Source organism: Rana temporaria, chromosome 12 (assembly GCF_905171775.1).
Source record: "Rana temporaria chromosome 12, aRanTem1.1, whole genome shotgun sequence".
In the NCBI taxonomy this organism is placed as follows: Eukaryota; Metazoa; Chordata; class Amphibia; order Anura; family Ranidae; genus Rana; species Rana temporaria.
Window position 1 is genome coordinate 58,618,182 of NC_053500.1, and position 25,272 is coordinate 58,643,453.

The following is a 25,272-nucleotide window of genomic DNA, read 5'->3' on the forward strand; positions in this document are numbered from 1 at the left end:
CTAAAGGGGCGGGCGCCCCCCTTCCCGGTTACAGCGCATTCGACCAGGGCGATTGGTGCCTCTTGGGCTTTCCGACATTAAGCGTCTGTTTTACAGGTCGTCAGTCAACACCTTCTCAAAATTTTACAAGGTGGATGTGAGTGCATCTTCGGATGCCTCCTTTGGCCGCATGGTTTTACAGGTGGCTGTTTAAGGTTGAAGTTCCTCCGTTGAGGGACTCTGATTTGTTTGGGGTGAAGTTTGGTTTGCTGTGTTTTTCCCACCCCTCGATTTTTTTTTTTTTTTTTTTTACACTGCTTGGGGACGCATGAGGCAGAGAGTGGGATGTACCCGGGGGACCCGCCCCCTGGGAGGTACTGTACTGGTGGAGTGTTTAACACTTAACGTGCTAGTTTCTGCCTAGTCAATCTCCTGAAAGGAAGGATAATACCCTAAGGTCAATTGCTGCTGTGTCTGTCCATGAACTCAGAGAAATGGATTTTACGGTGAGTACAAAAATCCTATTTTTTTTTTTTGTGACATTAAAAATGGTTGTGTGTACGCGACATTAGGGTTTACATTACTATTTTGCGTCTGTAGTGATATAGGGGTTGGCAGAAGGAACCACAGCTTGTATCTTGAGAATATTAAATTGATACTCCCAGAAGTGTGAGATTTTGCAGGATCCTCAGCCAGCAGGTTCTCTTCACTCCTGCAGAAATACGCAGCAGAAAAGGTGGATGTTTAAAGCCAATGGGACTCTTTATTTTATTCTGGTAACGCAAGAAGGCTGCATATTCAATAATAAATATGCCTTTTTTTTTTTTTTTTTTACTTGTCTAAAGGCAAGAGTTTTTAACATCCCTGTACTTCCAGCACATAGGGAAGTTGGACCATGACTCTCACATACAAGCAGTGGTCCACCTCTCCTGCAGTTCCAACATGCCCTTCTGATCACTGCTCATCTGATCACATCTGTCTTGTGCCATGGGTGAAGCTGCTGATTAAAGAATTGTTCAAGGGGGGTGTGTTGGAGAGTTGAGTTGCTGCTTATATGTGAGAACCGCAGTCCAACTTCCTAAGTGCTGCCAGTAGAGATTTTTTTTAAACCCTTGCTGGTGCACCTAGCTGGTAAAAAAAAAAATGCATATATTTTTCTGTGTAGGCAGTCTGACTGCAGGGAGAGATATATTGTATATAGCACAAATGAATTTGATTTCAAAAGTGATCTTAATTTAGCCATCCTAGAAAGACTACCGGTATTTAACATAGCTTCATGTTAACGATTTGATATTGGCCCATGTTGACTAACAATTGCATGTTCAAGGCGACAGTCTTTGTGGTTGGGCAAACAGTCACATGACCTCAAAATTAAAGCATAAATGTGCATGCATCCTCTGAGCATGTGTCTGGCTTGGAATTGTTCTATACATGAATGACACCCCTTTTAAAACTTGGTGCCTTACATGTGATCTGTTTTCTGTTTGTTTTACAGTAGGTTTGAAGGTTAACAGAGGATGGAATTATTGCCATGTCTTTGGGACAGCTTCTTCGTCGTGCTTCCTCCAAGGCTTCCGACCTCCTGACCCTTGGCTCAGACGGAGGAACATCCTCTATACTAGATGGAGAGATAATATTCTCGAAAAATAATGTGTGTGTACATCCCCGAGAGCTACTGCAAGATGTTTCAACACATCATCCTGGTGAGCACAGTTGCATATTATTAAGTTCTATACCCAATCTTATGTATAAGTAGAGTATACAAATATATGCAGATGTAGCTTAAAGATGAACTGCAGGTTAACAGCTAATTATGTTCTAATATAATGAACCAGCTATTCAGTAACATCCATTGCATCAATTCTTTCTTGGCTCAATGGCAAGATACAGCAGTAACATACTAATGCATTTCCACCAAAGCCTTACTCGTGCTAGGAGTAAGGCTATGGCTGAAATGCGTTGGCATGTTACTTGCTTAATCCTGCCATGTAGCCAATAAAGAATTGATGCAATGGATGTTGCCGAATAGCTGGCTTCATTATAATAGAAGATTACTGCTAGATTCCAAAGGCATTTGGGCCAGAGCACCTGTTCCTAGTCTTCCAAATAATTTGTGGTAGAGCATGTTTTCTTTGTTAAACTGCTATTTATGCCCTTGAACGCGCACCCGTGTATAACGCGCACCCCTAATTTTCAATTAAAAATCGGTATAAAATCATTGTAATTGCCAAAAATCATTTATGTCCAGCCATGCCCCCTGTATGTCCAGCCATGCCCCCTGTATGTCCAGCCATGCCCCCTGTATGTCCAGCCATGCCCCCTGTATGTCCAGCCATGCCCCCTGTATGTCCAGCCATGCCCCCTGTATGTCCAGCCATGCCCCCTGTATGTCCAGCCATGTGCCCTTACCTTTAAAAAGGAGTTCTCTAAGCTAAAACTTTTAACCCCCGCTGTGCCCGGGCTGTAAAACTATACAAAATAAACTTTCACTTACCTGCCTACGATCCCCCGTTGTTCCGATATCGCCGTCCCGTTCTCCGGTCCCGGTCTCTTCCACTTCCTGGGGGTCGGTGACTCACAGTGCGCTCAGCCTATCAGCGGCCGCGACGGGACATTGCTGCGGCCGCTGATAGGCTGAGCGTGCGGCGCGCGGGAACATTACAGACAGCGTTCGTTTGAACAGCTGTTTTCCCTGCCACGCATAGACACTCCCCCTTGCTCGCGATTGGACAGATCCGTCCAAGGGGGAGTGTCTACGCGCGGCAGGGAAAACAGCTATTCAAACGAAAGCTGTCTAATGTTCCCCCGCGCCGCGTGATTAACGTTGTAGCGGCGGTGGCGGCGGTAGCAGCGGCGTGTGCGGCGGCGGTAGCAGCGGCGGGGACAAAGTCCTCGAGTATAACGCGCACCCAAACTTTGATCTTTTTTTTGGGTATAAAATTTTGCGCGTTATACTCGAATAAATACGGTACATGGGAGTTGTTTTACATGTCAAAGAATTTGTAAATCTGTACAACCAGTTCTGAAATTTACACAGCTCTGCTACACGGTATGGACAGGTTGGTGATCTCACTTTTTTTTTTTTTTATGATTAGACAATACAACTAGGTCACTTTGTTGCCCCCCCAGCCTGCGATTGGATAGGGTAAAACAGAAATTGGCACATGCCTCTGCCTTCAGAGATGCGACTGTTGGAGCTGCTGCTGTCAGCTGACAACTACTTCCAGGTGTCAGGTCTTTGACCTCTTGATTGGCCAGCAGGGATGACATGACTCCCATTTATCAGCACAGAAATCATTCATTCCAGAACCACCACAGTGTGCAGGTAATGTCTGCTGAGCTGTGCAGCTCAGTGTACATTGAATAAAAGATTATGAATAGCCGTTTTTTTTTTATTGGATGTTTAGTCTTTGTACACACCAAACGCGGCTTTATAAATCACACAATTTCTAAGTCGCATGTCAATGCAACTTTAGGTGTGACTTGGAAGACACCTGTGCGACTTCATGCACAGTTTTCTATGCAAGTCGCACTTGAACTTGCAAAAAGTAGTGCAAGAACTAGATGATTGGCTCGACAATGGCATGCAATGCCAAGCTGCTGCTAACAAAACAAACAGAATATTGCATGCATTAAAAAGGGGATTAACTCCAGAGATGAAGCAATAATTATCCCACTTTATAAGACACTGGTGCGGCCGCACCTGGAGTATGCTGTCTAGTTCTAGGCTCAAGACCTCAGGAAGGATGTACTGGAAATGGAGCGAGTACAAAGAAGGACACCAAAGCTAATAAAGGGTCTGGAGGAAATTAGTTATGAAGAAAGGTTGCGAGCACTAACCTTATTCTCTCTGGAGAAGAGATGCTTGAGAGGGGATATGATTTCAATTTATAAATACCGTACTGGTGACCCCACAATAGGGATAAAACTTTTTCGCGGAATGGAGTTTAATGGCACACGTGGCCGCTCATTAAAATGAGGAGAAAAGGGGTTTAACCTTAAAGGAACACTAAAGGTTTGTTTTTTATTAGATCAATTGATTGCTGTAAGCTAGAGCATTTTAATATCACTTGCCTTGTTTTTCTTTTTGAATTTTCAAAATACAGTAATCCAGGTTTGAAATTTCCATTTCCTGTCACTCCTCTTCTTGCTTTCCACCAGCATCTGAGCCGTCTTGCATGGTGGAAAGCAGAATGTGCTCACCCCCTCCCTATGACTACAGCCCTGCGTGAAGATGCTCTCTTATCCCTCACAGGCATGGAGGCTAAGCCTAATGGGAACTGTAGTTCCCATTAGGCCGTGATTTAGCAAGAATGAATGTGCACCGCAAACCAGGAAGTCAGTGAGAATAATGATTCAGGAGTGACGGAGGTGAATAAAACAGCTAGATTTCAACAGGTATCAAACTAGTTATAATGCAAAACATTACTTTTTACTTTATCAGCTACTGTCAGACTTTAATTTAAGAGGAAAATATTTTTGTCTTTACAACCCCTTTAAACTACATGGAGGGTTCTTTACTGTAAGTGTTGCAAAGATGTGAAATTGAGAGAGGATGGAAGTAGGAATGGCGCTAGCTTTTAAAGTGCAGTGCTGATGTGGTAAATAGTGTTGCAGGCGCCTGTACTTAATAGTGAAAAACGCAGTGACATATAATCAAATACAGGTAAATTGGTGCATTTTAATGAAACCTAATTTTGAAATCCTAGTACGGAAAGTCAAGGAAAATGCTGGCAATATCCAAAATGTGTGTGTGTGTGTGTGTGTGTAAATAGCAATGCAATTAAGTGAAAATAGATGAATTAGATTGCTTGAGCAGCTGCGATAAAAACGCAGTTCCAAGTTATCAAAACAAATATATATAATAAAATAGCGCACCTTGTGCTACAAAGGCTAGTGATATCCACTCCAAAGGTGTGAGAAATGACAAAGAAAAAATTAAGTGCCAATAATTATAAATAAATTAAATAAATAAATAAAAAAAAATAGAAAAAGTGCTTCATGCTGTTGTGAATGTCTAGTTCTATGCTTCACACAGTGATCCACTCCAATCTGTGCTCCTATATGGACCACACTCGCCAGATTTGTGCCCTCTATTGGGGTTTGCAGCATTCACAGTGTATGCCACTGTGCAGCACTCTGGCAAAGGCCACGTCCTGGTGGTGCTCTCAGTGTTTATCCCATTTACAGGAAAAAATAAGAAGGAAGGGGTCCCAAGATGGTGTAGTACCGTTTAAAAATTCAGCTTTTATTGGTAAAAGACAAATGGGTACTCACAATTTTGTTGAAATGACAGAGCATTACTTTAGCATGCAGAAAACGGATGTGTTGTGGCGTTCTGTCGGATCGCTCAAAGATGTGAAATTCCCTTCCACGGGCGGTGGTTTCAGCGGGGGGGGGGCATTGATAGTTTAAAAAATCTATTAGATAAGCACCCGAACAACCACAACATACAGGGATATACAATGTAATACTGACATATAATCACACACACAGGTTGGACTTGATTAGCTTGTCTTTTTTCAACCTCACCTACTATGTAACTAAGGACTACTTTCAAAATCAGTGCAACTCTGATGTAGTCGGTGTCGCACCGATTTGACTTGACGCTTCCAGTATCAAATCGCATGATAAAACATCGAATGAACCACTCCTGGGCTCAAATACACAGGTGTAGTCCAGTCCCGAAGAATATAAAATACAATTTCAGCTCCTGGGCAAGATAAAGTAAAACAATCCAAATCTGATTAATGTGATGTTCCCTTCACCGTGAACCAGGGCTGTGGAGTCGGTAGATAAATGTTCCGACTCCGACTCCTCAGTTTTATGTACTTCCGACTCCGACTCCTCTGTATTAATATGCGAATGTATTTTATACATTCCTTGAGGGAAAGAAACGCAACCTACCACAGGACTACTGGCTGGGAAGCCAACAGTCTACTGTATTGCACAGTTTAAGCAAAAGACAAACACAATGAAAACAACGTTTTATTATTTTTTTTTTATTAAAGCGGGGGTTCACCCGTACATAACACTTTTTACCCTTAGATGGATGCTCGTTTTGTCTAGGGCATGGGTGCTCAACCTGTGGCTCTCCAGCTGTTGCGGAACTACAATTCCCATGAGGCATTGCAAGCCGCTGACAGGTACAAGCATGTCTCCCAAAGGCTGAGGCATTATGGGAATTGTAGTTTTGCAACAGCTGGAGAGCCACAGGTTGAGCACCCATGGTCTAGGGGAATCGGCTAGTTGTTTTAAAATATGAGCTGTACTTACCGTTTACGAGATGCATCTTCTCCGCCGCTTCCGAGAGGCTTCCGACGGTCGCATCCATCGCGTCACGATTTTCCGAAAGAAGCCGAATGTCGGTGCGCAGGCGCTGTATAGAGCCGCACCGACGTTCGGCTTCTTTCGGCTACTAGTGACGCGATGGATGCGACCGTCGGAAGTCTCTCGGAAGACTGTCAATCAAGAAGGAACGCCCGCTCCCGAAGACCCATACCCGGAAGCGACGGAGAAGATGCATCTCGAAAACGGTAAGTACGGCTCATATTTTAAAACAACTAGCCGATTCCCCTAGACAAAACGAGCTGGAATCTAAGGGGAAAGATTGTTTTATGGGTGAACTCCCGCTTTAATCAATCAAGTGGCTGGATAGTAGCAGCAGGCATAAACATCAGGAACAGGATCTTTACCAGTTCAAAAATACAAACCACATTATTTGGTTGTTTTAGAACAAAAACAAAAAACATAGGGCAGTGGGAGGATCCAGGAAGGGGCATTTATTATAAAACGTGATTTTCCTAGGAGAATCCCATAGTCATGTTTAAAGTTTAAGCTAACAATCGGAGTTTACAAGTTTTTATAGCCTAAATGACAGCAGTTTTTCCAATGGTTTACAGCTTCAGTCTTGAACTATTGGCCCTCCATTCCCTTCACTTATACAAGTGTCTCACTCTCTAGTCCTGCAAAAAACATATTTATTTAATCCCTTATCAGTGAGAGGCTAGGTTACCCATGGGCGCTGCGTTCCCTGTAAAAGCAGAACACAACACTATGGAAAGTAGAAGTATTGCAGCTCCTAATTGTGCGTTGCGTGCCATATAGTGAAGCACATGAAAAGCATGCTTCTTCACGGTCACTTAACCTGTTCGTTTTGCGGTTACGTGAGGCACTGCATGCATTGGTCTTTATTCTTACAGTAGAGAAGTCATTAATTATAACTTTTTGTGAATTGGGACATTTAAACTTGCTTTTTTTTTTTTTTTATTCCAATCTAAATTTAGTAGGAGTCGGAGTCGGTGCATTGTTTGCCGACTCCGACTCCGACTCCAGGTACCCAAAATTCCCCCCGACTCCGACTCCTCGACTCCGACTCCGACTCCACAGCCCTGCCGTGAACCAAAACTGACCGATGCCTGGCCAATCTGCTGTGCTGTCACCCAAATGTGCACTAGCCCCTCACTTTACTGCTGTAAGGTTACATCATGAACTAGATCTGATGCCTCAGACAGGGGTCTTCAGAGGGTTCCTCTATGGACAGATGCAGCAATGGAGTCGGTGGTTACAGCCTCCTCTCCAGTTAGCTCTATCGGGGTGGTAAAGGTGGCAGAAAAATCCCAAATAGCATAATACCGCTTAAAACATATGTTTGAAGTGGTTTTTAGCACGTATTTTTGCGTCCCTTCCGGTTTACACCTATTTCTCCAATCCCGGAGCGTATCGTCACATCACGTGTCTTCATCAGGGAAGTCACATGATGTGACAATACGCGTCGGGATTGGAGAAATAGGCAGAAACCATAAGTGACACAAAAGTACAAGCTTGTGGAGTGTGCGGCATTGGGGATGTCTAGCTCAAGTGTAGCACCCACTAGCGAGAACAATCCACTCCAGAAATTCAATTTCAGGGCTTGTTGGCCCACTTTTGTTGAGAAAAGTTCAGGAAAACCAAAATCACAGTTTTTCCGTCGCAGGGGGTCCATACAAAACAATGATAAATTCAGCCTCCTGGCTTATACATACAGCAGTGCTGCTCAGGCCTTCCACTTCAGGCTCTCATCTGTCTCCTATAGACTATTCCCTTGCCAACACCGTCCATATAGATGGCAGCCCCTCACTGCTCTGACCCTCAGACTTGGGACTCTGGCTTTGACAGTGCAGCTTGCACTCTCTGGCTACTCCAGTGCACACCTGCACCCTCTGAGTTCTCCCTAGCAATCCTGGACTCCTCAGGAGGGTAGAGCCTAGACCCCCGGTCCTGATTCTACTATCAGGCCCACACACCTGAACAATCAGTGTGCCGTTGAGTCTCAAAACCCAGATCCAGGACTGGAGGATTTCATCCCACCCGGATCTCTAAGAAATTCCCGGGCTCCAGGTCCCAAAGTGGACTTTTAGTAAATAATGAGGAAACTGAAAAGCCAGTTTCATCCCAAACAAGCAAATACACTGGAGCCCTTCAACCTGCCTGGTTGAGAATCCTGGGGTAGATTCATGTAGGAAGCGCGTATTTTTGTGCGGGCGTAACGTATCCTATTTACGCTACGCCTCCGCAACTTTGACAGCAAAGTGCAGTATTCACTGAGCAAAGTTGCGTCGGCGTAGCGTAAATAGGCCGGCGTAAGCCCGCCTAATTCAAATGTGGAAGATGTGTGCGTGTTTTATGTTAATTTATTGTGACCCCACGTAAATGACGCTTTTTACGAACGGCGCATGCTCCAAATTAACCCGCAAAAATTCAATGCTTTCGACGTGAACGTAAATTACGCACAGCCCTATTCGCGAACGACTTACGCAAACAACGTAATCAACATAAAATTTGACGCGGTCCCGACGTCCATACTTAAAATTGGCTGCGCCTCATATAGCAGGGGTAACTTTACGCCGGAAAAAGCCTTACGTAAACGGCATATCTGTACTGCAACGGCCGGGTGTACGTTCGCGAATAGGCGTATCTAGCTAATTTACATATTCTAGGCGTAAATCGGTGTACACGCCCCTAGCGGCCAGCGTAAATATGCAGTTAAGATACGACGGTGTAGGAGACTTACGCCTGTCGTATCTTGGCAACATTTAAGCGTATCTCAGTTTGAGCATACGCTTAAAGTTGCGACGGCGCAGATTCGGACTTACGACGGTGTATCTACTGATACACCCGTCGTAAGTCTTTCTGAATCCGGCCCCATGTATTCATACACTGGTGGGGTACCACACTACCACATATCCTCCCCCTTTGTTTCGACCCAGAGGGCGGAACACACCATTACAACCTCCTCACTTTGGCATGAGCATGCAAGCTACCACCCACATGGGCTAAACCTTGTCCCACCAGGTGAAGTTTTCCATGTCCCCCTGCTACGTTTACTCGGGCTCTACAAAAACACTCCCATGCTTTTTTTTACGAGGTTCAGAATTACCCTTCTGAATCTGTAGGGGGCCTAATTCTGCTATACCTCTTACCTCTTCAATACAATCATACCAGTCCCTATCTCATTAACATTTTCAGGGTTTGCTACAACCATATCAACTTGACCAAGTCCATCAGGTCTACCATTATTTTTGTTGTCACCTATGGTAACCAAACCATCAAAAATTGCTGCATTTTTCATCATGGTGCGATATATCAATGCATTTGTCATAGTTCATTTCACCCATTTTCAGCAGGGGAGTGTCTGGAGAGGAACTGCACCCAGCGGAGTGGTTGTCTATGGCAGTTTTACTATACACCAACTACACTGGCATGAGGTCCTCTGCCAACAACTGTCCTGACCCCTGACCATCATCACATAAAACATTTGGACCTGTGACTACAATCACTTCATTTAATGCTGTGCCATCTGGCACTTCCAGCAACACCAGCTTATTTGGCACCGCAGAAGTCATGTCTGCTCCACTCTTACAAACAGAGGCCTTTTCCAACAAAGCCAACAGGCTTTTTGCCCACTTGTCCCAGTCTGTTATCCCTGCGCCCCCAGAGGTACCACGCAGTACTGCTCCAACTGCACAAAGAAACCCAGAGGGACAGAGTGGCTCAGCAACAGACACATTGCACATGCCACTTTTGTTCAAACAAGACTGGCAATACATTTTTAACCATATCAGGCTGCAATACCACACTCTCACCACCTTGCTCTGGCGGCGCTTCATTAACTGCATAAACACTTTTACACCTGTCATGGCCAGATTGCAAAAACCCATTTCCATCATGTGTGTTTTCAAACATATCAGTTTTAGCATTTAACATTTTGTTATCACCAGGTTCGGGTACCCTCTTATCCCTCAGAGCGGCACCATGGCTGTCCCAGGCAACCTCCGGCTCCAAAACGCAAAGCTTCCAGGGGGTTTCTAGGGACACCTCTGTGGCCTTCATCACAGTTGCTAGGCAAGATAGCACATCTTTAACCACATTCACAGCAATGTTTTTATCTCTAGTGAGCTGAACTAGCCCATTAGCAACTGGACCATCAACTTTATCCAATATAATATTAGCAGTTTTAAACATCTCAATATCACCTTCAAGTTTACCACTTGCCTCCCCACTGGACAGGCACTGTAGCAAGGCAAGTCCTTTTTCACACAGACATTGGATCTCCTAATTTGGGTCACTTCCACTCCAGTGTGCACAGTCACATACTCTGTCTCTTCTATACATTTACCAGCACCAGTCTTACCCATCACTGTAACAGGGGTTGCCATGTTCTCTTGAATATGTGGTCTATCCTTTGATGCACTTTCACTGGCCAACTCTCCTTGGTGGCTATGGGATGAAACTGCAGCAGCTACTTCTGACTCCTTAGCACCCTCTGCAGGCACCACAGGTACTTCCTCACTGTTGCCAAAGGTGACTAAAAACATGCTTGCACAAAAATCTGGGCTTGCAGACAAAGACTTCTGCCCAGTAACCATATCTCCAGGCATGTTCCATAAACTGGGACAAAAAAAAAAATCCATGCCTCCGTTGACCACATTCCAGGCATGGTACTTTTCTGCACATATCTTTAGTGGGACGCTGCTTGTACAAAGACAAGTGTGTCTTGCCTACAGTCATGCATGGTGGTTGGGTGTCATGGTCTGGGGCTACATGAGTGCTGCTAGCACTGGGGAGTTACAGTTCATTGACCCAAAAGACCCTAACAACCGTCGACCTATAACCGGCCTCAACATCTTTTCCAAGGTTATGGAGAAAGCAGTAGTACAACAACTACAACACCATTTAGACACCCACAAACTTCTGGACCACTACAATCAGGCTTCCGTCCAGGACACGGGACAGAAACCGCACTTCTCAAAATATGGGATGTTGCTCTAGAAGCAGCGGACGACTGAGAATCCTGTCTTCTGATACTTCTGGACCTTAGTGCGGCCTTTGACACAGTAGACCACAAACTGTTGCTGTCTCGCCTCACAGAAATAGCAAGAGTTGCGGATTCAGATCTGCCATGGTTTTCATCATTCCTGGAAAAACTATCCCAGACAGTGAAACTAGGACCTTTCACGTCTGAAACACGTATCGTGTCATGCGGAGTCCCCCAAGGATAACCCTTATCGCCCGTCCTAGTCAACATTTACCTCCGCCCACTCCTAAAAATTATTAGTAACCAAGACCTACTCTATCACTCCTACGCGGAAGACACGTATTTTTATTTTCAAATCGGCAACAAAAAGGATCAATACCCCCTATTAGAACAATGCCTCACCCAGATAGACAACTGGATGACGGAGAGTCACCTCAAACTCAATGGAGCAAAAACAGAACTCCTTCTTCTACTCCATGCAAACCGAAAGAGACTGGCCAGGACTACCTGGACACCACCACCCATTTTGGGACAAACCATCACCCCAAGCACCAAAGTCAAAAGTCTCTGAGTCATTTTTGACTCTGACATGACAATGAATGCCAAATAGGATCAGTAGTTAGCGGATCTCACCATCTTCTACGTCAGCTACAAAGACTTGTTCCCTTCACCCCGAAAGAGGATACAGCAGTAGTGGTAGGGACAATTATTAACTCCAGGTTAGATAATGCAAATTCCCTCTACCTCGGACTCCCAAAATACCAGATTGCCGGTCTTCAAGTCGTCCAGAACACGGTGGCACGACTGGTAACAGGGAAAAAACCCTGGGAACCGATCACTTCGTCCCTGAGATCCCTCCATTGGCTGGCCTTAAAGGACCGAGTCACATTTTAAGGCCCTATGCCGAACGCACAAATGTGTACACGGAAGCGCCCCCGAATATTTGGTTGAGAAAATAAAATACCATAACCCTAATTGCGTTTTTCGATCAACTAACCAAAAACTACTCCAAAGCCTGTTACAAGACCAAAGGAGAACGAAGATTTGCAGTCCAAGGACCTTGACTGTGAAACGCATTACCGACTAACATCTGAATGGAAATTGATCACTAGGCCTTTAGAAAAAAACTCGACCCACCTATTCTGAAGGATAAATAGAAGGAAAATGGATGCCAAGCGCCTTGAGGTGATTCAGTTTGCATTTGTAGCGCTATACAAGTTTTTCACTCACTCATTGAGGGAACCATGAATGGCAACATGTACTGTGACATACAGAACCAGAGCATGATCCCCCTACCTTCGAGGACTGGGCTGCATGGCAGTATTCCAACATAACGCCCCTCAACACACCACCAAGATGACCAGGCCTTGCTAAAGAAGCTGAGGGTAAAGGTAATGGACTGGCCAAGATTTAAACCCTATTGAGCATCTATGGGGCATGCTCAAACGGAAGGTGGAGGAGCGCAAGGTCTCTAACATCTGCCAGCTCCATGATGTCGTCATGGAGGAGTGGAAATTTTAGCGACAACCTGTAAAGCTCTGGTGAACTCCATGCCCAAGAGGGTTAAAGGAGTTGTAAATAAAAAAAAAAAATGTATGCTGAAATGACTGTTTACAGGGTATAGAGACATAATAGTTAACTGATTCCTTTTAAAAACGATTCAAAATAGATAAAAATCAATCATATAATGTACCTGTAGTTTCTAGTTTTGTTTTTGCATGTTGTTTCCTGCCTCTGCTGTACAGAGCCACAGAGCCAATACAGGGCAGTGATGGTTTGGAAAACGAAACTAATTGGTGCTGAGGGGTTTTAGACACACCGTAATCACACCTCCTTGATTAGTGACTACAGAGAGAAAGCTCCCAGTACTGTGTTATCAGGAAACAGACAAGCAGGAAGTGTGGAGATCAGAGAAGAATTACAGCAACTTGAGAGCAAAAACGAACAATGAGGACATGAAAACGGCACTGCATTAAGGTAAAGGAAGCTATTAAGATTAAAAAAAAAATTCCTTTACAAACCCTTTAAGGCAGTGCTGGAAAATGATGGTGGCCACAAAAAATATTGACACTTTGGGCCCAATTTGGGCATTTTTCACTTAGGGGTGTACTCACTTTTGTTGCCAGCAGTTTAGACATTAATGGCTGTGTTGAGTTATTTTGAGGGCAAAGCAAATTTACACTGATATCATTTAAATACCAGTATTTACAAACATTTTAGGGTGTACTCACTTGTGTGAGATACTGTATAGCCTTTCTTCATGTTTTTAGATGGTATAGGTTTTAAATATTCACTGTAGGCAATCTTATTGGCATGTTGGATATTTACTTCTTTAACCACTTAAGACCCGGTCCATTATGCAGGTAAAGCACCTGGCCCCTTTTTTGCGATTAGGCACTGCGTCGCTTTAACTGACATTTGCGTGGTCGTGTGACGTGGCTCCCTAACAAAATTGGCATCCTTTTTTTTTTTTTTTTTTTACAAATAGAGCTTTCTTTTGGTGGTATTTGATCACCTCTGCGGTTTTTATTTTTTGCGCTATAAACAAAAATAAAGCAACAATTTTGAAAAAACTGCAATATTTTTTACTTTTAATTAATATCCCCAAAAAATATATAAAAAAAAAAAACATTTTTTTCCCTCAGTTTAGGCCGATATGTATTCTTATGTGGAGAGGTTACCGCGCTTAGGAGCGAATAATATGGGTGGAGCAAAGAACTGGGGTGGTATAAGTAATATGAATATACTCAAAACACGCTAAGTGTGAGTGCGACTAAAGACTGCAGCCCCCCTGATAAGTGAACCCCTAGGGGTCACAGAGAAAATAGAAATAAAAAAGTGAAGGGGTCGTGGCGCTGTCTGAACTAGAGGCTGAGTGTACCAAGTACAGGGAGTGCAGAATTATTAGGCAAATGAGTATTTTGACCACATCATCCTCTTTATGCATGTTGTCTCACTCCAAGCTGTATAGGCTCGAAAGCCTACTACCAATTAAGCATATTAGGTGATGTACATCTCTGTAATGAGAAGGTGTGTGGTCTAATGACATCAACACCCTATATCAGGTGTGCATAATTATTAGGCAACTTCCTTTCCTTTGGCAAAATGGGTCAAAAGAAGGACTTGACAGGCTCAGAAAAGTCAAAAATAGTGAGATATCTTGCAGAGGGATGCAGCACTCTTAAAATTGCAAAGCTTCTGAAGCGTGATCATCGAACAATCAAGCGTTTCATTCAAAATAGTCAACAGGGTGGCAAGAAGCGTGTGGAAAAACCAAGGCGCAAAATAACTGCCCATGAACTGAGAAAAGTCAAGCGTGCAGCTGCCAAGATGCCACTTGCCACCAGTTTGGCCATATTTCAGAGCTGCAACATCACTGGAGTGCCCAAAAGCACAAGGTGTGCAATACTCAGAGACATGGCCAAGGTAAGAAAGGCTGAAAGACTACCACCACTGAACAAGACACACAAGCTGAAACGTCAAGACTGGGCCAAGAAATATCTCAAGACTGATTTTTCTAAGGTTTTATGGACTGATGAAATGAGAGTGAGTCTTGATGGGCCAGATGGATGGGCCCGTGGCTGGATTGGTAAAGGGCAGAGAGCTCCAGTCCGACTCAGACGCCAGCAAGGTGGAGGTGGAGTACTGGTTTGGGCTGGTATCATCAAAGATGAGCTTGTGGGGCCTTTTCGGATTGAGGATGGAGTCAAGCTCAACTCCCAGTCCTCCTGCCAGTTTCTGGAAGACACCTTCTTCGAGCAGTGGTACAGGAAGAAGTCTGCATCCTTCAAGAAAAACATGATTTTCATGCAGGACAATGCTCCATCACACGCGTCCAAGTACTCCACAGCGTGGCTGGCAAGAAAGGGTATAAAAGAAGAAAAACTAATGACATGGCCTCCTTGTTCACCTGATCTGAACCCCATTGAGAACCTGTGGTCCATCATCAAATGTGAGATTTACAAGGAGGGAAAACAGTACACCTCTCTGAACAGTGTCTGGGAGGCTGTGGTTGCTGCTGCACGCAATGTTGATGGTGAACAGATCAAAACACTGACAGAATCCATGGATGGCAGGCTTTTGAGTGTCCTTGCAAAGAAAGGTGGCTATATTGGTCACTGATTTGTTTTTGTTTTGTTTTTGAATGTCAGAAATGTATATTTGTGAATGTTCAGATGTTTTATATTGGTTTCACTGGTAAAAATAAATAATTGAAATGGGTATATATTTTTTTTTTGTTAAGTTGCCTAATAATTATGCACAGTAATAGTCACCTGCACACACAGATATCCCCCTAAAATAGCTAAAACTAAAAACAAACTAAAAACTACTTCCAAAAATATTCAGCTTTGATATTAATGAGTTTTTTGGGTTCATTGAGAACATGGTTGTTGTTCAATAATAAAATTAATCCTCAAAAATACAACTTGCCTAATAATTCTGCACTCCCTGTAAAGTACTAACTTATATATGATCCAAAGTGAATGAGTGATGGATCTAATAGATGCAAGTGCCTGAGTGTATTAATACGTGAAAGCTTAAATGGCATGTATTGTACACTCTAACATACATGTAATCAAAGCATAATATGTGATATGCAACAAGCGTAGAAAAATGCAAAAATTAAAAAATAAAAAATGCAAAAATAAATTGTGGCACTTGGCCGCAAGGGTGGTCGGCCACTGGGTGGACTACTAAAGTAGGTAGCCACCGAGGGCTGTAGTGTTATGTGGATTAAAATTAAACTTAACGGTGATCGCCTCACAGCGATAGGTGAAATCAAAAAATACCGACAGGGTGGTAAGTGGCCAATAGGTGTGTAGCACAGCAGTGAAAGATGTAAACTGTAAACAAATATAAATATAACTGTGTATATAAATCCAATAGCTATGGTTCAGCAAAAGGTTAATCAGTCCACATAAAGATACCACCAGGGTGATAAATAGCCAATAGGTGGATAGCACAGCAGTGAAATGTGAGCCTATAGGCAAAAATAAATCTATAAAAAAAGTCCGATGGCTAAGGTGCAGCAAAAAGCTCATCAGTCCACATAAATATCGAAGTGAAGGTGTTCATGAGCCGGTGCACCCACTCTGGGTGGTGAAACACAAAGTACAGTTATGTGAATTCGCTCAGTGTTCCGGTGCTCCCCCTCCTGGGTCCCTACTCACCGAAAGCACTCACCCCTGCAGGGGTAAAGTGCAAGTGTAATTACTCTCCAGCAGCTGCGATTTCGTCTGCCTGGGTCCTATGGGTGCGTGGGTTTCCTGGTCTGGATGGCTCCACTCAGGTTATCCAAAAGTCCTCCAGGGAAAAAGACAATCTCATAGCGCAGTATGTTCAAAATGTAAAAAGGTTTTATTTAGCACTGCCAGATAGGCATGTGCAACAAAGCAAACTGTTACAAAAAACTTCTAAAGCCAGGTTCCATATGGAATGGATAAAATAAAAGAAAAGAAAGGACAAAATGATAAAAACAAAATTAGCAGGCAGCTATCTAACCGATAGCACCTGCCTCCCACCACAGCACTATTAGCCGGAAAGTCGAATGTGTCAGCTCCAGCTGGGGAACGGCGTGCGCTCCACTGAGAAACAGCTGATCGGTCCGGGAGTGCGTGTGGGTGTGCGTGTAGCCGCTTTACGCACGTTACGTTAGCGGGGCTTCAGAAGACGTTAACAATACGAAACGTGCGTAAAGCGGCTACACGCACTCCCGGACAGATCAGCTGTTTCTCAGTGGAGCGCACGCCGTTCCCCAGCTGGAGCTGACACATTCGACTTTCCGGCTAATAGTGCTGTGGTGGGAGGCAGGTGCTATCGGTTAGATAGCTGCCTGCTAATTTTGTTTTTATCATTTTGTCCTTTCTTTTCTTTTCTTTTATTTTATTTTATCCATTCCATATGGAACCTGGCTTTAGAAGTTTTTTGTAACAGTTTGCTTTGTTGCACATGCCTATCTGGCAGTGCTAAATAAAACCTTTTTACATTTTGAACATACTGCGCTATGAGATTGTCTTTTTCCCTGGAGGACTTTTGGATAACCTGAAAAGAAGTGGAGCCATCCAGACCAGGAAACCCACGCACCCATAGGACCCAGGCAGATGAAATCTCAGCTGCTGGAGAGTAATTACACTTGCACTTTACCCCTGCAGGGGTGAGTGCTTTCGGTGAGTAGGGACCCAGGAGGGGGAGCACCGGAACACTGAGCGAATTCACATAACTGTACTTTGTGTTTCACCACCCAGAGTGGGTGCACCGGCTCATGAACACCTTCACTTCGATATTTATGTGGACTGATGAGCTTTTTGCTGCACCTTAGCCATCGGACTTTTTTTATAGATTTATTTTTGCCTATAGGCTCACATTTCACTGCTGTGCTATCCACCTATTGGCTATTTATCACCCTGGTGGTATCTTTATGTGGACTGATTAACCTTTTGCTGAACCTTAGCTATTGGATTTTTATACACAGTTATATTTATATTTGTTTACAGTTTACATCTTTCACTGCTGTGCTACACACCTATTGGCCACTTACCACCCTGTCGGTATTTTTTGATTTCACCTATCGCTGTGAGGCGATCACCGTTAAGTTTAATTTTAATCCACATAACACTACAGCCCTCAGTGGCTACCTACTTTAGTAGTCCACCCAGTGGCCGACCACCCTTGCGGCCAAGTGCCACAATTTATTTTTGCATTTTTTATTTTTGCATTTTTCTACGCTTGTTGCATATTACATATTATGCTTTGATTACATGTATGTTAGAGTGTACAATACATGCCATTTAAGCTTTCACGTATTAATACACTCAGGCACTTGTATCTATTAGATCCATCACTCATTCACTTTGGATCATATATAAGTTAGTACTTTACTTGGTACACTCAGCCTCTAGTTCAGACAGCGCCACGACCCCTTCACTTTTTTATTTCGATATGTATTCTTCTACATATTTTTGGTAAAAAAAAATCACAATAAGCGTTGATTGATTGGTTTGCGCAAAAGTTAGAGCTTTTACAAAATAGGGGATAGTTTTCTTCTTTTTTTTTTTTTTTTTTTTTTTTCGTGACTGCGACATTATGGCGGACACATCGGACACTTTTGACACTATTGTCATTTTTACAGTGAAAAGTGGTATAAACATGCACTGGTTACTGTCAAAATGACACAGTGAAGGGGTTAACCAGGAGGGGGCGCTGTAGGGGTTAAGTGTGCCCTAAGAGTGTTCTTACTGTGTGGGGGCGTGGCTGTGCGTGACATCACAGATCGTTGTTCCCTAACACAGGGAACAGACAATCAGTGACAGCCACACTACAAAGCACAGGGAGAGGTTTGTTTACACTTGTCTCTCCCCGTTCTTCCTCTCTGTGACCTGATCGCGGGACACCGGCAGCGATCAGGTCCGCTGTTCCCGCGAGGACAGTCACTGAGAAGACCAGGCGCTGCGCGCCCCAGCTGTGCCATTTTGTCGACGTATATCGTCGTGTGGCGGTCCTCAAGTGGTTAAAACGGTTTTCTGTGCAGTTTATTTTTATATATGTGCATGGGGCAGGCCATTTGTGTCCATTACATCAGCAGGCTTTGCTACCTTATTGCTCCAACATCTAACTGTGAAGGCCAGTCAGTTTGAAAATTATAAACTTTACTCTCCAATGATCTCAAAAAACAACAATCCAGCTGGTAACAATAGACAATGTCATCTCTACCTAGACGGTAGATATCATGATTGAGGCCAAAGCCAAAAGACTATATAAACTATTTTGGTAATGCTGACCTGTATTCTATAGATTAATGTGAAGTATGATTTTTTTTTTTTTTTATTGATGGGTCTACTTTAATAAGGACAGAATAGTTGTCCAGAATCTGGCATGCTGAGTTGACAGAAAGTGGCATAAACATATGATTGAGCATTACCTGGCCAGTACCTAGTTATTTGGTGATTCAAACATCCTAACCCTGTACATACTGTAGGTGAGCCTAATCGTGTAGTCTAAAACTGTGCTTGGGGAACTGCCCTAATATTTTTCTTGTGAATATATTGTGTGCTTAAATATTCAGTATGCCATGCTGTTGTAACTGAGCCAAAGCTAATAAATATCCTGTATGTCCTAATGCTTTGTTCTAGAGAAGCTTGCATCTTAAATTGCAAAAATACAGGGTTCCAGTATTTCCTGGCTTCTTACGTTACACACTTTGTATTGAAGATATGATGTGTTATACTGTATGTAATATTAAATGTTGGCTCCACTCATACCATTTTAAGTGGGCTTAAATTATTGAATTTGTTGGTGTCCAGTAGCGCTAACACTCCAGAGACAAGATTTTTCTGCAGTAGTTGTTTCTCCATACCTGTGAAGAACATGAAGACACTGTAACAAATGGAAAAGGTAGTGGTGTGTGTGCTATGTAGCAAAGGGATAAGGGGCATGAAAAGAGAAGGGAATAATGTGATACACTAGATGTGTGAACATAAAAGTAGCTTTAAATGACCATTGAATAATCCAAACAAAACAATGGATGAGTGAAATAAATAATATAAATCATGAAACACAGTACAACGAATTAGTGGATACAAATACCTATATACACACAATGTAATATAATGTGATATACCAAAAGGCATGCACAGGGAGTGCATATAATGAAAGTGAATAAATAAATAAAATAAATAGATAAGAGTCTCTAGGTCGTGATCCCAAAGCCAAGTGTTGAAGGATGGAAAAAATTCAAAGTGCAGGAACACCTCTTGTGGCTCTTAGCAGCTCACCTCAAAGCTGTTGTACTAACAGCCTAATAATTCACAGTTACACCAGATGGCACAATCTATCTGGAAGTATAATTGGAGGACCCAATTCCAGGTATACACATGTGGAGAGATAACAAGGAGGTATATAGCGTAACTCTGTGACCGTTCTAGTGGCTCAGAAAGGATGCAGTATCAATGCACTCACTCAGAATAACAGGATAAAGAGCCTATCTCCACGAGCGCCGAGCTCGTAATAGATCCTGCTTGTCTTGTCTTGTCCCTCCTTATCTCCTGGGCTAACATTGCGGCAAATAATAGCTCAGAGAAGGGCAATGGAGTAGAGAAGAGAGGGGAGACACATCGCATAATCCCATAGGGAACAGATTTATTGATAAAAGCAGTATAAAAAACTCACATTTAGCAGCTTAACTGGTGACATATATCCACAAGCATCGAGCTTGTCTGCCGACCGGCAGAATGTGCAGTGTCCAGTGCTCCAATCCCAACGCGTTTTGTCACGTCACGTGTCTTCATCAGGGTATACTGGGTATATGACATGAACTTAAGTAGTCTGCGGATAAGGGCGCCCGGCGGGCATTTTCTCAAAGCCCACAGAGCAATATGCAAAACGCCATATTGCCTAAGTCTGCTGCGAATATACACATGGATGGGCATCACTGGCTAGTTAAGGCAAATGCGGGGCTGCTGGTCAGGGGGCAACAATAGAAATAACCGGACACAAACCTATGCAGGCTGATGAGGCAATGATACATTTAAAAATTATATTAAAAACAGATTAAAACATGTGTATAAAAATGTATACAGAGAGTACATGAAGCAGTAGAAACGGGCATTTAACCACTTGCCCACCAGGTGAATTCTGGCACTTCTCTCCTTCATGTGAAAATCACAATTTTTTTGCTAGAAAATTAATCGGAACCCCCAAACATTATATTTTTTTTTTTTAGCAGACATCCTAGGGAATAAAATGGCAGTCATTGCAATACTTTTTGTCACACCGTATTTGCGCAGCGGTCTTACAAGCGCACTTTTTTTGGATAAAAATCACTTTTTTGAATTAAAAAATAAGACAACAATACATTTTGCCCAATTTTTTTATATATTGTGAAAGATAATGTTACGCCGAGTAAAATGATACCCAACATGTCACGCTTAAAAATTGCGCCCGCTCGTGGCATGGCGTCAAACTTTTACCCTTAAAAATCTCGATAGGCGACGTTTAAAAAATTCTACAGGTTGCATTTTTTGAGTTGCAGAGTAGGTCTAGGGCTAGAATTATTGCTCTCACTCTAACGATCGCGGCGATACCTCACTTGTGTGGTTTGAATACCGTTTTCATATGCGGGCGCTACTCGCGTATGCGTTTGCTTCTGCGCGCGAGCTCGTCGGGACGGGGCGCTTTAAAAATTTTTTTTTTGGTTTTCTTATTTATTTTTATTTAGTTTTATAATTTTTTACACTGAAAAAAAAAAAAAAAAAAATTGATCACTTTTATTCCTATTACAAGGAATGTAAACATCCCTTGTAATAGAAAAAGGCATGACAGGTCCTCTTAAATATGAGATCTGGGGTCAAAAAGACCTCAGATCTCATAATTAGACTTAAACGCAAAAAAAAAAAAAAAAAAAAAAATGTCATTTTTTTCAAATGACAAAAAAAAAAATGTTTCTTTAAGAGGCTGGGCGGGACTGACGTTTTGACGTCACTTCCGCCCAGCAGAGCTATGAGGACGGGTGAAGGAGATTTCTCCTTCAGTCCCGTCCCCGCTCAGCTGCCGGACACATCCGATCCCCTCCGCCGCTACCGACGGCTCCGGTAAGCGGCGGAGGGCGGCGCGGGAGAGCGGCGGGAGGGGGGGGGGGGCCCCTCTCCCGCCACCGATAACGGCGATCTCGCGGCGAATCCGCCGCGGAGACCGCCGTTATCGTGTACACCACCGCCCCCTGAAAAGATGAATATCTCGGTTGTGGCAGCAGCTGCTGCCGTTATCGAGATATTCAACTTTAAAAAGAGGACGTCTTTTTGACATGGGGCGGTGGTCAAGAGGTTAAAGAGGGTAAGAAAACCCGGGGCAACTAGTATAGCAAGCAACCAGCTGCTAAACCGTAACAAATCCTAAATGCACCTGAATGCAAGCCTCATAAATATGTCTAGCTACAGATGATGTTACGAATACTAGTAACTGGTAAGAGAAAAGGCCTGAGCAATGACGGTATTAAAGCACATATAGGTTGAGCCCATTTAAAAACATGAAAATACTGTATAGGAGCATATACTACACATTTTATAATGCACGTATCAGGTGTCGGGGTGCATAAAGCCATTAAAGACACTGTCATTTGTCAGTGACCTCAAATGTTGAGTGAAACTGGCAATTTTCATGGTGATTTCTTGCCACTTGAGCTTCCAAGATACTGTATGTGAGTGATTGCTCTTGCCAGCAGCCATGCAGAACTGAACTTTCGGTGGTATTAACAGGGGTCAGTGCATCCAAATGTCATGTTGGTTGTATGTGCAGTCTGGTGCACTGCTTTAACTTCTGGCATCCCATGGGGGATCTACTTGTCATAGCACAGGGGTCTTTAAACAATGGCCCTCTAGTTGTTCAGGAACTACAATTCCCATCATGCCTAGTGATAGTCTTGCAATGCCTCATGAGATGTGTAGTTCCGCAACAGCAGGAATGCTGTAGTTTAAAGGTCCCTGCCATAGCGCCTGGCTTTGTTTTATAACTACCTTGCTTTTAACTCCTTATGCAACCCCAGGTTATATCTGCTTTGACCTCTGGAGCCTCTTTGGGGCCTACAAAGATGGATCTTGCCATAGCACTCAGCTTTGTTTATAACCACCTTGTTTCTCACCCACAATGCAACCCCAGGCTATATCTGCTTTAACTTCTCGAGTCTTATAGGGACTAAAAAAAAATAGCGCCTGGTTTTCTTGATCAATACATTGCTTCTCACCCCAGGCTATATCTGCCTGGTGTTTTAGTTTATGTAAAGCTAAAAAAATGTTTCATTTAGATAAAGTGGGGAATGGTTAAAATTCTTATGAAGGTTTTTCTTTACATCTGTGCTTCAATTCCCTTCACATCCTTTTCTTTGGCTAAAAGAGAAAGTACCGTAAGAGTAAATCTCCCCAAAGTGAGGAAAATCCATTTTAGACAGTTGTCACAAATAAATAAATAAATACGTGTCCCCATTGGTAGTTGGTACGTTTCTCCGTCTATTTCTGTTCTGGCGACAACACAACATTTTAGATTTTACCTCACTTTCAATGTTGTTGGCAATGGTCACCTGGACAAATAGGGTGATTCTCCCTAGCAAGTACATGGACTGTGATGCACTGCTGACAGAATTTCCAACGCTTCTCCCAAAATGGTTTTAGCTTTAGATACACTTTGGCTCTGCAATGTCTACGGAGAAATTAAATTAAATATAATATATATATATATATATATATATATATAATCTCATTGAAAATTGCTTAGCAAGTAACTCTTTAGTCATATGCTAATACAGTCCAGAAAAGACTGCAGCAGTGCTAAAAGCAGAATATTCATTTATTCTACCTACCTACTTTAAGTTTTCTGTGAATGTTTGTAGCCACAGCACACACAGATTTCCTAACACGTCTTTGGGAGTGTACTGGAGCTGAGCGGGTAGATTGTGTTCCCAGTATTCATCTCATCAAGCATTTGTTTTCAATGTTAACCAACAGTCTCGTGATGTCTTATTTTTTATAAACTTCTATTTATTCTGGATAGGTATTTGTAATAAAAAGCAAATATTAAGTTCCTGTTGACATAATGGACAAACCACAGTTGCAGCCACAATAGTTAACTGTGAAGTGCTCTGCAAAGTAACATGGATAGAACGCTCAGCTAATAATGCACTCAGGATGCAAAGAAGAGGCGCTATGTACCACAATGTCTGGAGTAGTATTTTTGTTGGGAATGCACAGAGAAACTCATTCTAACATTAGGACTTAATTTGCACTAGCTCATAAACGCACTCAAAATCTTTTTTTTATATGTATGTTTTATTTTTTATTTTTTTTCTAGTAGAGCATTGCTGTTTTATGTTGGAGGGTCTTCTTGCCAGATTACCTCTTATTCTGAGATCGGATTCTGCTGCAAATATACAGCTTTTGTATGTTATATGAAGTACTCACTTGTTGTTTGGGCAACCTCACCTAAATGCTGGCTTGTGTATTCCAGCTGTGGAATTTTTGATCTAGCGCCTATCATTCTTTTTATGAATGAATGAATGACTTGTATAGCGCAACTCATGCGAACTGAATCGCCTCTGGGCGCTTTTTCCAGCCAGAGTCTGCTTGGCTGGTGCGGTCATTTTACCCCGTAGGATCGTGATACGCTTGGGACACACAGTCATACATATATATACTGGGCCAATTTGGACAAGATCCAATTTACCTACCAGCATGTCTTTGGAGTGTGGGAGGAAACCGGAGTACCTGGAGGAAACCCACGCATGCACAGGGAGAACATGCAAACTCCAGGCAGACGGTGTCGTGGTCGGGTCGGGATTCGAACCAGCGACCCCTTTTGCTGCTAGGCGAAAGTGCTACTCACTGCACCACTGTGCTGCCCTAGCACAGTGGTGAACTGTGAAAGACCAGATATACAAGTTTACACTCAGACAATCAACCCAGCTGTCTGTGGATGATATGGGACATGGCACAGCCAGTGCATTGCAGAGTCGTTGGCCCACTGTTGTACTGTTGTTTCAATGAAGATTGAGCTGTTCTCATATTGGACTTGTCTGGGGCAGCCATAAGCAACTTCTGTAGCGTCTGGATTAATTAAGGCTGGAGAAAAGGGCTTTTTTTCACAAAAACACAAGCTGACAACAGCACACATCAGCTACTACACTAGTCAAAGACAGCCTAGTGCAGTTCCTGGTTTGTGAAGTTTTTGGCTTCTGTTTTTGTGAATAAAGGCCCTTTTGACACACCACCTCTCCTCCTCAACTGTCAGTTAGAAATCTACATTGATGAGCATTGTTGGCTAGCTAGGCCAGTGGGTAGGGCTAACTATCTCACAACACAGCTCAGCAACCTCCTGCACAGATTTAGATGTTGAAGTGCAAGATTACCTGGAATATATATATATATATATATATTTATTTTTTTCATATTTCTGGTTATAGTTCTTCTTTTAATACCTCCCAGCTGTCAGTGTATATATTGACATTCGAAAAAGAA

General features: G+C 43.0%; 1 protein-coding gene across 2 annotated transcripts in view; it reads left to right on the plus strand.

The window, feature by feature from the left end:
- The window catches only part of TBC1D16 (TBC1 domain family member 16), a 305,823-nt gene that overhangs the window by 64,599 nt on the left and 215,952 nt on the right, over positions 1 to 25,272 (plus strand). For both annotated transcript variants that reach the window (XM_040330437.1, XM_040330436.1), the window contains exon 2: positions 1,475 to 1,682. In XM_040330437.1, the coding sequence (XP_040186371.1) occupies positions 1,511 to 1,682 (172 nt within the window). In that variant the 5' untranslated portion in view covers positions 1,475 to 1,510. The remainder of the gene's footprint in view (positions 1 to 1,474; positions 1,683 to 25,272) is intronic.